Source organism: Borostomias antarcticus (genome assembly GCF_949987555.1).
Source record: "Borostomias antarcticus genome assembly, chromosome: 1".
Lineage (NCBI taxonomy): Eukaryota > Metazoa > Chordata > Actinopteri > Stomiiformes > Stomiidae > Borostomias > Borostomias antarcticus.
The window spans coordinates 48624181-48639180 of record NC_140234.1 but is presented as its reverse complement, the minus strand read 5'-3'; the positions used below and the strand labels follow the sequence as shown (position 1 = coordinate 48639180).

The window sequence follows — 15000 nt, the reverse complement described above, 5'->3', positions numbered from 1 at the left end:
GTACTGCTCGCAGAGCTGGGTGGATAAAAGGCTGTCACTAGCCTATATATATATATAGGCCTACTCTCCCACCTACAGATATATTTCTCCCACTTACATATGTTTGTCTTCTTAAGAGATGCTGGTTAAATGCAGAAAACACCCTCTGGTCTCTAGCTTTCACAGCTACCTTGTCACCCTCGGTCTCCATCTCCGACTCCCTGTTCTGCCAGGCTGCTTTTGTTTACCCACTGATTGATGTCAAATCTGCATTGTTCACGCTGTGTGTGTGTGTGTGTGTGTGTGTGTGTGTGTGTGTGTGTGTGTGCCAAGTCGCTGGTGCATATCCATGTCTGATCTGTAGAGCTGTCGGTATGGTGCTGGAGGCTTTCACTGCTGTGATTTCACAGTCAGCTGCCAATTCCCAATTCGAGGCCTATTCAATGTTCACAATAACTATGAGGACACACATTCTCCCATTATCGCTCTCTCACACACACACACACACACACACACACACACACACACACACACACACACACACACACGCGCACACAGAAACAAACAAAGACTAAATATCCTCCTCTCAACCCCCCCCCCCCCCTTCCCACACACACTTTATCAACACAACCCTTGCTTTCCACCCCCAGTTCTTAACTCCTGTGTGTGTGTGTGTCAGGTGTTTCGGGGAAGACACGTGTATCTCCATCCCGGACATCGAGGCGGTGGTGATGGTGCTGCAGCCCAGCGAGCCCCGGATCACCATCGCCGGGGCGGAGCGGCTGACCAGGCCGGCCTCGGACCTGCGGGGGGGCGGCGGCCTGGCCCTGTTCCAGGACCTGCACATCATCAGCACCGTCACCAAGGGGGACGCCAACACTCAGCGCACAGGTACAGGACCGTTCCCCGTGGCGGGAGCCGCCGAGGAGACCCTGCTGGGTCACACGGCCATTTGAGGGGCCGTATCGACAGTCCACAGCAGTGGTTCCCCTTCCCAAAGTGGCGGTCGCCAGATGGGGATGGGCGGGTCACGAGATCATAAAAATGATTAAAAATAGCCTATTAACCATAATTGTTACGAAAGATAAAAAATAGTATTTAATAATACAATAGCTGCTGTGCTGGGTTGTTCATAGACTATGCTGCTCTAACCCAGCAGTTGAGTAGTTATATAACCCAGCGTTTTGGGTAGACAGACCATGAGGTGCCCCTCAACATCACATTGTATGGCATGCTGTAGCCCCATAGAGAGTCCACAGAACAGTGCATAACCATTCATGGAGCACATAGCAGCCTGCTGACTACTGACACGTTGGTCTTTCACGTGTTGAGGACTGCACGTTTTTGCAAACACTTACAGGACCGCACGTCCACTCACAGGAACACATTTTGTAATCAGAATCATGTTCAGATGAATATCTTAGTGTTATTTGGTAATGCACTGGAATTGTTAACGGCCATGCCCTGTCACCCAGCTGAACACTCCTTAAGGCATGTCACAGACAGATGGAGAACACGACATTGCTGTGAAAATGCATGAAATGCTTTATAGCTCCTTATTTCTCCTCTCTGCACTCTTTGATTCCAAACCAAAAATGTAATTCGCACATCAATGAATCATTGAAGAGTTCTCCCATATTGATAATTCTGTTCATACATTCATGAATTCAAAGTCCCTGTATCCAACAGTGAGCCACCTGCTGTCTCAATATTCCATCCCTTACAGGCTTCTGGCGTTTCTAGAATGTTCCCTCAGGGATAGATAACGTTCCTATCTGTGGGTCTTTAGCTTCACTTTTCACAGGGCCTCAGGAGACTGGTTTACAGCCAAAGCTGAATTTTCAAGCTGTCCATCTGTTCGAGTATGATGTGTTATTTCTCCTGAGTGTTTGCGTGTGTACTGTATGTGCATGTGTGTGTTTGTACATGTGTTATCTTTGCCTACAGGTGTTTGTGTGTGTGTGTGTGTGTGTGTGTGTGTGTGTGTGAGTGTGTGTGTGTGTGTGTTCATGTTCCAGTTTGCATTTGTGTGCGGCATGCACAAGTTGGCATGCACATTTGTCTGTGCGCGTGTGTGTAGAGGAGCTTTCCAAGCGTCCCCCCAGGCTCCCCTGAAAAGTTCACGGCGCCTTAACCTATTGGACATCCTCCATGCTGCTGTGTAAGATGTAATGTAGTTTACTCAGAATATGGGGCCACCAGCCTCAGGAACGCTGGCAGTATAGGGCTATCTCTGAAGCCTCATACCTTGTGCTGACTAAGTCTTCTGCCTCCGAGACAAATGACTGCACAGGCCTCCTGCCTGGCCCGACCGCAATTGGAAATGACATTTAAATCCGTGTTTTAGTCCTGGTCGGAGCAAGACTGCAACCATGCAGCGGCGAACAGCGGGGCTCAACTCGGTGGCTCGCTTGAGCATAATTATGGAGCAGAACAAGGTTTTTTCTCTCTCTCTATTGTGAGGCAGAGGGATGGAGGGATGGATGAGGAGGGAGGGGGGGGGACAGCATCGCTTTCAGAAGCCAGCTTCTCTCTTTCTCTTGGTGAAATAGAGACCACAGCTGGAGGGTTGAGATTAGCCTGTGTGTGTGTGGGGGGGGGGGGGGGGGATGCATGTGTGTGTGTGTGTGTGTGTGTGTGTGTGTGTGTGTGTGTGTGTGTGTGTGTGTGTGTGTGTGTGCGTGTGTGTGTATAGGAGAGGACTTGATGAAGTTCCATAATGAGGAGATTTTGGGTTCTGTCAAAGACTCAAGGATTAGGACTAATCGTGTTCCATGGTGGTGGTGCAAGAAGACTCCACTGAAGTCATTAATCAAGTCCTTGCCCTCCCTCCCTGTTCTCTCTTCTCCATCTCTCTCTTCATCCTCTCCTCCTCTCTTCTCCGTCTCTCTCTTCATCCTCTCCTCCTCTCTTCTCCGTCTCTCTTCATCCTCTCCTCCTCTCTTCTCCGTGTCTCTCTTCATCCTCTCCTCCTCTCTCCTCCTCTCTTCTCCGTCTCTCTCTTCATCCTCTCCTCCTCCAGAGAAACCTCCATCCTTCAGTCTTTTTGTCTGCCTTTCTGAGTCTTCTCCACCCGTGTTAGTCCTTCCCTCTCTGGCTGTCCACTACTGTTACATCATTTTCTTTTCCCTTCCTCCTCCAATCCCATAACTGTTTTTTTTATTTTTATTATTTCACCCAATTTGGTGGCCAATCATACCTGACCTATTGTCAAATAGTCCTTTGTTGCTGTGGAGGGCTGTTTACAATCCGGCGGCGGCCAGCAATCCAGAAGAGATAGCCAGCTATCTGACTCTCTCAAGCCAGTGAACCTCGAACCCTCGGACAGAGATTCAGCTGACAACCCTCGGGGAGCGGCGCCCCAATAGGCCACTCCCTCACTGCCAACCAGGGCTCGTACTCTGGTCCCCGGTGGGCAGCTGCACCGGAACACCCCACATTAGACCGCCGGCGCCACCGCCGGCTCCCGCCATTAACTGTTTCTCTCTGTCTCTCATTGGGCCTCATTCACGAACGAAGTTAAGAATTTCTTAGGAAGCATTTCTTCTTAAATTCCACTTACACCGTTTCCAAGAAGATTCTGGCATTCACCAATGTTTTCACAGGTGGGAACTAAGAACAGAATCTACGAACACGGAAGAGCAGTCTTAAGTAGGCTACGGACTATTTGTGCGATGTTTATTAAAATGATTTGTGATTGTGTTTACGGCCATATCTACAATTGCATAACATTGTAGGATTGCAATACTACAATATTTGTATCATTTATAATAATGGTATTCATTATTTTACAAAGCAAGAGTGCTGTCTTTCCAATCCCCGATGAGGGAACTGTGTGCCCTTCTCCGGATACAGCGTTCACTGAATGAAAAGGCTAATATCATCCCATGCATTTTACAGACGCTGCTACTGTAAATATGACAGGTGTAGTCTGGTCTTTAGTTTTTCATTCGGGCATGTCGCGTTGGCAGTTGCCGCGTTGACAGTTGACACTTCCATCCCCCTCATTCTCTCTCTCCCGCTCTCTGGGGAGTGCCAGGCCCAGATGGATGTCCGGAGCAGTCCCTTGCTAACAGCAGATCTCAGATCAGGCTAGTCTCCTCCTGGTAGCCTCCCAGGGGAGGGCTGGCAGCCTCTCTGGGAGGACCCCCCTCCTTAGGGAACCTCTTTAGAGGCACGGCAGGCCCCATCCCAGGGGAGGAGACAGACACAATGTGGCTGGTGCTTATCGGCAGCGCGAGTTGCTAGGGTGTGTGTTAGTGGGGTATGTTCAGACAGCAGGGTGTGTGTTAGTGGGAGGTGTTCAGACAGCAGGGTGTGTGTTAGTGGGGTATGTTCAGACAGCAGGGTGTGTGTAAGTGGGGTATGTTCAGAGAGCAGGGTGTGTGTTAGTGGGAGGTGTTCAGAGAGCAGGGTGTGTGTTAGTGGGAGATGTTCAGAGAGCAGGGTGTGTGTTAGTGGGAGATGTTCAGAGAGCAGGGTGTGTGTTAGTGGGAGATGTTCAGACAGCAGGGTGTGTGTTAGTGGGAGATGTTCAGAGAGCAGGGTGTGTGTTAGTGGGAGATGTTCAGAGAGCAGGGTGTGTGTTAGTGGGAGATGTTCAGAGAGCAGGGTGTGTGTTAATGGGAGATGTTCAGAGAGCAGGGTGTGTGTTAGTGGGAGATGTTCAGACAGCAGGGTGTGTGTTAGTGGGAGATGTTCAGAGAGCAGGGTGTGTGTTAGTGGGAGATGTTCAGAGAGCAGGGTGTGTGTTAGTGGGAGATGTTCAGAGAGCAGGGTGTGTGTTAGTGGGAGATGTTCAGAGAGCAGGGTGTGTGTTAGTGGGAGATGTTCAGAGAGCAGGGTGTGTGTTAGTGGGAGGTGTTCAGAGAGCAGGGTGTGTGTTAGTGGGGTATGTTCAGACAGCAGGGTGTGTGTTAGTGGGAGATGTTCAGAGAGCAGGGTGTGTGTTAGTGGGAGATTTGTGTTTTTCTCTACATGGACCTAAATTGTTCAAATGTGTGGAAGCTTCTGGGTGTGTGCTGTATTATCTATACTTATGTATTGTGTGTGTGTGTGTGTGTGTGTGTGTGTGTGTGTGTGTGTGCACATGTGCGTGCGTGTATGCGTGTGCAAGCGTGTCTGTGTGTATAACCTAGTGAGCTTATACTTTATATACTGTATTCATACTTATGTATTGTGTGCGTGTGTGCGTGTGCGTGTGTGTGTGTGTGTGTGTGTGCAGCTCACAGGGCAGGAGTCCTGGAGGAGATCATCCATAACCTGGACTACTGTGACATCCTGGTGCTGGGTGAGGAGTTGAGGTCAGAGCAGGAGAGCATGCAGCTGCCTCGTAGTGCCCTTCTGGGCAAACACCTGGACGCCACCAACTCCACCTCCGGAATGTCCATCTACGGTAGGTTACCATCAACCGCCCCACACTGACCTCTCCCCAACTCCCCCCTGGCTTGTCCGCCTGTGATTTGTTACGGCGGTAACAAGCACTGACCCCTCCCTGGCTCCATCTCCCGCGTGGCCATTTGCTGTAGGTTACCGCGGTAACCACCTGCCTCTGACATCTGCCCCACGCTTCAGATCCGGCGCATCTGTCTACGTTCGCTTCCCACACACACTCAACGAAAGTCACAGAGTTGGCAGCCAAGTCTGTTTATTCCTCTACGGTTCTATTCCTCTACTGTTATCTATTCACGGCCTAGCCTCGGATAACTCTCTTACAAACGCACGGTATCGTTCGGGTCATTATGTAAAACCGTCGGCGCCTTGACCTCTGGACCTCATTCTTTCACTGAACAGCCGTCCTCGTTCTCCGATACCTGCGAGCACAGACAGTAACCATAGCAATGACTCTCCTTCAGGCTTGCATTTGTCTTCCTTGAGCCTGGTAACCATAGTGACTGTCTCTACTCTCTACCCCCGCCCCCCAGGTGTGGACTCCATGTCTAATTACGAGCAGGTGATCAGACAGGTGCACTATCACAACTGGCGCCCCGCCCAGATCAGTGACAGGAAGTTCCGCCTCACCTGCTCCGAACTCAACGGGCGCTACACCAGCAACGAGTTCAACCTGGAGGTCAGTCGTCGCGAGGGGAGCATAATGTTTCTCAACACCTTCATGCTCTGTGCTTCATGCTTTGTGGAAATATATTATGTTGATATTAACCTTTTGCTTGACCTTGACCTTGCTTGAAAAAACTTTCTAAACCATAGCCTATGTGGTGTTTAGCCTACTGCAGAAATGGTCTCTGTACATACTTAAGGATAGGTTTAAGTACGGTTAAAGGACAGGTTAGGAATTTAGCATTATATGCCATGTTACAAGGTTATTTACGATCATACAGTAGACAACGGCCAATATCAAAGTTTCATCAAACGGTGCACTCTCGAGATAAAGCCCGTCGCCGCTAACACACTCAGTGGGATCCATAGCTGCATAGACAATATCCCTCAAGTACACCATAAACTCTCGTTTTCAAAGACAGCAAGCTAAATTCTTCATGTCTTCATGCCTTTGATCTGTGTTCTCCTCCCAGGTCAGCGTCCTCCACAGCTCAGAGGCTGGGGAGCATGTCAATCACATGATGGCCCTGCCTCAGTACACACAAGTGGCCCATCGTCCGTCCATGGTCCATAACCTCTACCCCTCACACAATTCAGGTGAGCCAGCCGGTACCGAAGAGCCGGGGTGAGTTCAATCTGAAAACGGGGTGCACCGTTTTGCTACGGGTTGAGCGACATATTTCCGCGAAACGGTGTGCAATTGGCTTTGAGGTAGGTTTTCTCTCGTTTAGCGGGTGTGTCAGAAGTGTCACCCAATCAGCAGATGGGTGCACATTCCAGGGGCTGAAGTCACCCCTGCTAGCAGAGAATAGCTCTGCCCTGGATACCACTGAATTCAACAAGATTTGTCTTTACGCTCAGCTCTGAACCTGCAGAAGAAAAAAACATAGACAATCACATTACAAACTTGCAAGACAAGCTGTAGCTGGGAACTCTCACATAGCCCTTTTCCACCAAAGTAACTCTGGTTCGTGAACCGATTCGTTTCAGAATTCTTGGAACCTTCTCCTTCTTCCCTCTATCCACTGTAGGGAACGGGCCCGCGTTTCGACCAGTTTTGAGCGGAATCCGTTATACGTCAGCAGCCTGGAGATATAGGCATGTGTAAAGTTGTTTAGGTGGTGTGTCACGCTTGCATAGTCTACTTCATTATAAATATAGTAGGTCGTAATCACACTATTGTTTTAGGGATTGTCAATTATAATTTGTATGAAGTCAGTTTGATGGCTGGTGATTCAGATAGTTGTCACTTAGCATAGAGAGATTCACACTTGGGAGCCTTCCTGGTGCACATTTACACATAGCTGAAGCGGTCGATTACCACTCTTATGGAGTAAAGCACAGTTGTTTATAGTTATCGATAGACCACGCCCACGATATCGTCACGGTCTGCGCTGAAAAAACTATTTTTTGGTGCCGGTTCAGAACAAACTTTTGGGTTCCTGAACTCATTTATTTTTGGTCAAAATGCTCGGAACCGTTCAAAATTAGGTTCGTGAACCGGCACCGAACCGGTTCCCTCTTGGTGGAAAAGGGCTACAATGGCGCCGATTGGTTAGACCTTTTCTCTACTGCTAGTCTAAGGGGTGGAAATGGGCCAAACGTCTCTTAATGTTACACATCAACTACAGTACCAATTACTTACCCACCTTAATACCATGATTGATCGACCCAGGGCCCTGGAGACCCCTGCGGTCACTGCTCTTAGAGGTTGCAGCAGACTCTGTGGTGTGTGTGTGTGTGTGTGACAGAGGGAGAGAGAAATAGAGAGCGGTCCACAGCGTCAGTGAAGGGGTCTGTGGGAGAGATGTGGCGCATGTCCACTAGTGAGACAGGAGAACTACAGAGGAGGATCTGTGAGAATCATATGAAAAGAATTTGACCGTGACGTCTTATCTGCCGGGAAAAGCTGCTTGATATCAGTGGTGTTCTGTTGAGAGAGCTATGTTTGCATGGTGTGTATGTGTGTGTGTATGTGTGTGTGTGTGTGTTTGTGTGTGTGAGAGAGAGAGAGAGAGAGAGAGAAAGAGAGAGAGAGAAAGAGAGAGAGAGAGCATAATAAATGCAGTCTGCGAGGTCTCTCTTGAAGAGAGATCAGAAGGCTTCGATTTGGACTGAAAATGTTTCTCTCTCTCTCTCTCTCTCTCTCACACACACACACACATGCAGGATACATCAATTATCTACTAAAGATTCCTTCACCACAGACACACATACATACACATTCACACATAAATGGCTGTTTCAGAGGCTTGACGGTGTTCGGAGGCTAGATCAAAGCTCATGGGACATACAGAAAATGATCGAAAATGATCAAGAGAAGAGCTCTCTTTGTGTGTGTGTGTGTGTGCACGTGCGTGCATCCATGAGTTTGCGTTCTCCCACTTCCAAGGTTTTTTTACATGGAAAACGACAGAGATTCTATTGTTGTATAGTATTGTTGCAGACTCTGTGCAATTGCATACATAATGAGATTCATACAAACATATTTATGCAAATACATTATTATTTGCATAATAACATTTTATGCATGCTTTTAGATTCACCATAAAAGACATAAAACAATCTATCCACTCACAACTCACTATCCACTTTCTACAGTTGATTGTTTATTCATAACTTGAGCAGTTGTAGAAGCAGGGTTGCCCAATATCTTTCTCCTCCATCTGATCACCCTCCAACCCCCCAGGTGTCCCCAGTGCGGCCACGGTGGTGATAGTCATGTGTATCGCCGCCCTGGTGGTGGTGGTGGTGCTGGGCATCTACCGCATCCACCTGACCCACCAGCAGGATGTCAAGGCCTCCGACACAGCCAAGGAGGGAGACCTGGACTGGGACGACTCTGCACTCACTATCACCGTCAACCCCATGGAGGTGAGAGAGAGGAGGGTGGGGGGGTGGGGATGGAGGACATGAGAGGGGGCAGGGGTGGAGGGAGGGAGGCAGAGAGAAGGGGATGTAAGGAGGGAGAGAGAAGAGATGGTGGCTACAAGATAAATATAGAGTGAGAGAGAGAAGGGAAGGGAAGACTGAGACAGGCCTCTGAGGATTTGAGTGAGACGTTATTTGAGTGAGAAGAAGAGGGTAAGAGACTCCTTTTGAGATGTAAGTCAGGGCGCGGCAGCAGGCATGAGGAGACAGGAATACATAAGCTCACTGTGTTCAGGGATCACTAGTCTCCTCACCTCCTAGCCCCCTCTCTCCTCCGTGCCACAGAACCTCGAGGAGCCCCACGCCCCAGAGGAGGAGGCTAGCGAGGAAGAGGAGGAGGAGGAGGACGATATCACCAGCGCAGAGTCCGATGACAGCGAGGAGGAGGAGGAGGAGGATGTCCAAGTTACCAGGGTGCAACAGGGCAGCAAGAGGGGCCTGCTGAGCTGGGAGAAATCTACATAAACTTGCTAAATAGACATCCACGCGCACGCACGCACACACACACACACACATACACATACACACACACACACACACACACACACACACATACGCATGCATGCACACACATGCATGCACACACACGCGCACGCACACACACACAGAACCCTTCATTAAATTCAAAAATCTAGAAGACTCAATTGATGATGATGATGATAGAAGACTCAATTGTGGCTTTAAAATGAGGTCATATCACCATCTACTGGTGAGAATGAGAAAAGAACAGCCTCAAACAAAATAAAATGTTTAATGGTATTCCCCAAACACACACTCACACATACAGTATGCGCGCATATTTCACACATGTGGGCACAACACACACACACACACACACACACACACACACACACACACACACACATCAAGACTCCAGCCTGTACACCATTCAGAAGACTCTTTGCCCTTTCTTTTAGTATCTGGTGTTCAAAATACAATGCTCAATAGTAATATAACCTGATACCACCCCAGCAGTCTTGAGTACTATCAGCAAGGTACTCGGCCTGCTTGTCAGCCCCACAATGACTTAGTCTTAGCCCTGGCAGCTCCACCTATCCTTTTATACTGAGACTGTGAGGAAATGAAGCTACTAAATGTGAAAATATACTGCTGAAATTTGCTTGTCAAATATGTTTTCCACCTGCGTCTTCAGGTATGAAAATTCAGAATTGCTGGCCCCTGTGGTCTTTTGGCAGTGATGTAACTCCCATTGGCCTATAAGATGACATTAATTCAGAATGGTGTAAACATATACTATGTTTATATCTTACATTATGTCAGATGTATCAAAACCCATGCAAATTGAAAATAGTCTATACTAAAATAATTTATCAGATTAATTTGCTGTATTTTAATACCTGAAATATTTTTGGTTTATCACAATGGAATACATTTTATTTTATCACTGCTTAAAGCCTGGATGATGAAGTCCAGGTGATTTTAACAAAATTGAGTGTGATTCAATGGAACTGAAAAAGAATAAGCTTTTTGTTTTGATTGATTGGGCGTCATTCCTACCTGGTGCAGGTCAATAACTCTTTCTGGTTCTGTTTTTTGGACACACACACTACGATGGAGGAGAATCCTTGTACATTTTTATACGCTCCTCTTAACCTGTAAATAGTGGCTAGAGTAACGTTAGGTCACCCCACCCTAAACCCAGCAAGCCCCTCCCACTCTCCATCTGTATGTACGCACAGTGAAGCCCGCCTCTGCTATTCTGTACATACTCACCAAACATCCAGTCTGTATTTCAGGTTCCAGATCATTCCAATTGGACCCAATTGTCTGTGCTTTCTCTACAGAACAACATTTAACCAGAAAACGAGAGGGCTCAAACGTAAGGGGAACACATTTCTGTAGGAAATTATCATGGAAAGGTGGTCCTTGTGGTCAGTTCCACAACATCCGCTGGCCGAAACGATGGGCAGTTGTCTTTTCTAGTGGATACACAGTCCCATGCTCTCTGTGCTAAATGTTCTTCCCATAGACCACTGGAGTGCTGGGCCTCATTGATATTCTGTAAAGATGCACTGTTCCTTCCTCCCTCCCTTCCCTGGAAGATCAACGTTCTGACATGACTGGATTGGTACCAGCTGTGTAGAGAAGCACATGCTTTTAACTACCCAGACATCTGAGATCAGAGCTAACCTGGAGGAGCGTAGGAGAAGGGAGGAGTCTATTCTCAGTGGGGGGGCCCTGTGTCTTGTCTCTGTGCCACCCAGAGGTCATAGGTTGTGCTTAAAGGCACCAGAAGCCTTCCCTCTCTCTCTCTCTCTCTCTCTCTCTCTCTCTTCCACAGCTCTAACAGGGAGAACTCATCTCTCTAAGACTTTGTGTATAGATACATGTTCCTGTAAAGTTCTCTAAAGTTGTTCCCGTCATCTGCTGTGACACCTGTTCTTGTGACGTCACCCCTCTTTCACCTGCCCCCTTGTTCCAACTTCCGGTGGACTTGCATCAACCCCCCTCCTAATGTTCTCCCAATGTTTGATTTAGAACAGGAGGAAATAAATATGAACCTTGTAAAATGTGTAAAACCTTTTTTTAGTTTGTTTTTTTTTCTCAACTTTTTTTGGGTCTGTTTTTCCTAGTTCCTTGGGATGGTCACGACAGCACTTTCTGTACATTGGCCAATAAAGACTTGTTTTAGAATCGAGCTGTGCGTCTCCTTCATTTGTGTGTTTCATGTATGTTTCATGCATGTCTGTGTGTAGGCCTATGGTCACAAAAAAGTCCTTTCTAAACCCCTCACATATTTACATATTTATTTCTTTGAATAGTAGATCTAAACACTGCCATATGGAAAACCATAAAAAAACGGGGGTCATTATCTATTACAGATTATAGAGCACATGCTCGATTTGAACATATCCAATCCGATGTCTCCATCTACTGGTGGTCCTGATAAACTGAGGCTTCTGTGTAGGCCCTACTCTCATCTGTGCTTTAGAGAGGACCTGACCTGCCTATGAGCAGCAGCCATACCTTTGAACATTCCATTTAATGGCTACAGTATGCTACTAATTGAATTGAAACCTTTATTGCCCCAGAGGGGCATACTACAGTATGTGGAAGCATGTGTTTTGGAGACGGTAAAGCACAAGGCCTTGCTAGCAAATCAAAGTATTGTGTCAGCGGTAACAAGTTAATTGGGAGTGGCGGGCGCCTGCAGTGGGCAATGTCGTTGACGTCATACGTCACCTGTAGATGGGATTTGCAGTGGTCAACTACGTCACAATAATACAGGGGAGGACCTGACTGCAGAAAATACCTCCGCAAGAGGCGTCCATGCATGTGATGTATAGAAGGGTCTATCTGCGGACTCGCAGACTACATGACACGCCCACTTTGCTACAAAACACACCCCCTTCACTACCCGACAGCCCCGCCTGAGATAACTTCCCAGACTAGTATGAGGATGACCCATGTTAACAGCCTGTAGTATTGCAAGAAGACCCTAAGAAAACTATTAGATTGGCAGAGGCCTAAATACTGCCTACTATGAGATACCTACCTACCTTATCTGAGTCTCAAACTATGGTTTAATGGTCTTAACGATACTCAACACCCAATATTGTACCTTACAAGACTATCAGTAAGCTGTACAGTATATTAGCTTCCGCCAGCTCATCATACTGTAGGTGAGCTGGCGAGCGTAGCAGCGGACACCACGCCTGCCAGAGCTTCGGAGGCGATGGACAGTCAGGTTAAATGGATGGTAAATGGACTGCACTTATATAGTGCTTTTATCCAAAGTGCTTTACAATGGCCTCTCTCATTCACCCATTCATAAACCAATGGCGGAAGCTGCCATACAAGGTGCTAGCCTGCTCACTGGGAGCAATTTGTGGTCTAGTGTCTTGCCCAAGGACACTTCGACATGTGGACCGGACGAGCCGGGATTTGAACCGACAACCCTGCGATCACTGAATGACCCGCTCTACCTCCTGAGCCACAGCCTCATGGTCATGGCAAATGCTCTCCCCAACCCTTAACCTAATCTTAACCACTCGCTTTTTGATATTTTAATTTAACCATCACTGTTAAAAATGGAGACAGAGTTCAAATGTTAAGAGGTTTAATGTAACATGTAAGTCACGGATTACTGCAGAGTTTTTCTCCGAATCTGGAAGTCTAATAACGCTGGCGTAGGACGGTTCTGTGAAGTGGGTGTATCAGGTAATAGGCGTGTCCTGTAATACTGTGGACCCACAGATAGACCTACTTGCCTTAGTGGCCTCTTGTTTGGGTTAGCGTTAACCTAGCCCTTCCCCGCCTATCACCAAACCAGCCTGTTATCCCCTCCCAATTGACCTAAGAACTCCCAGCCCAAAGCTGAGCTGGACGGACTGACCCACTCTCTGGCTGTCCACCTGTTCTGCCCTGCTTGCCACAACCCTGGCCTGCAGTCACTGCTCTTCCTCCAGCCCTCGTCTCTGCCAGCAGTGCCTGGACGGCATCCGCAAGAAGGCCACCTCCATCCAGACCTCAGAGGACCAGGCCTGCTCCGAGTGCAAGGCCCCCTACTCCCCCACTGCCTGGTGGCGCCTGGGCCTCCCGAGGGTACCCCCTCACCGCCCACGTCAACACGAAGATCCTGGAAAAAGTCTAGGGACTAGGGCAAGTTGAAACAGCCCAAATTCAACCGGGCCGAGGATGCGTCCCTGGGGAACACCACCTGCCAGATTTGCCCCAAGGAGCGTGGCGGCCAGCGATACTGCTGTACACGCATGCGGGGGTCAATTACTGCTCCAGGTGCCTGAGGAATCTCCGTGGCAACCAAGCCTTCCAGGCCCACGGGGTGACTGACTGTGCATCGCCCAGCTGGAGAGATCCCTCTCCCTCTGTTGCCTTGACGACGGGGCTGGGCCAGGCATGTGCGGAGCAGCCAGGGGCACCTGAGTCACAATGTCTGGACTGCCAAAGAGGCTCGCACCAGAAGGGAGGCGGCCTTCTGCAGCGCCCGGGGGCATACTTGCAAGGGACAGAAGATAGAGCACATCAGTCTGCTGATCTCTAATACTGAGTCTGCCCTTCAGTCTGTATGAAATTACGTTTTTATGTAACTGTGTGGGTGGCTTCTGATGTATTAATTAGCAACTTTAAAAACCCTGTCCTCCTATTCACACACAAAAATAAAACCATTTCAACTGCTGTCTCTAGTCATGGCATAACGCCCAAAGCAAACACTAAAAATACCTCCATAATCAACTGTGAAACAAAGCACTTATTAGCATGGGCTAACGAGTCCAGGGGTGACCCTCTCATTACACACCATAAAACAATTCCATCTCATTAACCTAATGTAGCCACGTGTAGCACCACGACTCCGCATCGCTCACAGGGCTGGTAATCTTGTCATTCTAATTAAGAGACTCCTAAATGTGCACTGGCCAAGAAATAATCGCCGCTGTTAAAAATAATCTAATTGGTAGGGTGTATGTGATAAGTAGTGTGTGTGTGTGTGTGTGTGGTATCAGGTCAGAGAGGGTTAATTGTGTTTGTGAGAGAGCTGGAGGTGCTCGGGGTCCAGTTATGAGTCAGTTGATTGGTTAATTACTGACCTGGCTGTTTGGTGATTGGTTGTGAAAGAATTGGAAAAGTAATGGAGTGTGTGTCATGCACAGCGTGTCAGACTTTAATATGGGTGTCATCTGCTCGGCTGTGAGTGTTGTTAACCTGCAATAGCTCAGGACATCAATAAAGCCAGCCACTGTGCCCTCATAAAAGCCATGCACTATGCTATTGTGTTCACACCCCGCCCCATATGTGTGTGTGTGTGTGTGTGTGTGTGAGAGAGAGAGAGAGAGAGAGAGAGAGAGACAGAGAGAGAGACGGACAGAAAGATAAATGCCCCAATGTTACATTGCTAGCGGTAGAAAATAGAAAGAAGTGCAGTTACTGTAGCTGACCACCAGATGGCAGTATGTTGCCGATTAGTGCTGAGACATACGCGCAGGGTCCACAAATAGAGACGGTGAAAATCACACTGACACCCTGCAAATAACCTACACCGACACCCGGACAGGA

At 48.1% G+C, this 15000-nt stretch overlaps 1 protein-coding gene across 1 annotated transcript in view; it reads left to right on the top strand.

Moving 5' to 3' along the window:
• LOC311307248 (calsyntenin-2-like) overlaps positions 1-9432 on the top strand; it is a gene marked incomplete at both ends in the record, with an annotated part of 328809 nt that extends 319377 nt beyond the window's left edge. The window contains 6 exons of the mRNA XM_084436045.1: positions 659-870; positions 5204-5374; positions 5904-6049; positions 6510-6633; positions 8726-8910; positions 9253-9432. Coding sequence (XP_084292171.1) covers positions 659-870; positions 5204-5374; positions 5904-6049; positions 6510-6633; positions 8726-8910; positions 9253-9432 — 1018 coding nt within the window. The remainder of the gene's footprint in view (positions 1-658; positions 871-5203; positions 5375-5903; positions 6050-6509; positions 6634-8725; positions 8911-9252) is intronic.
• Positions 9433-15000: the final 5568 nt, after the last annotated feature.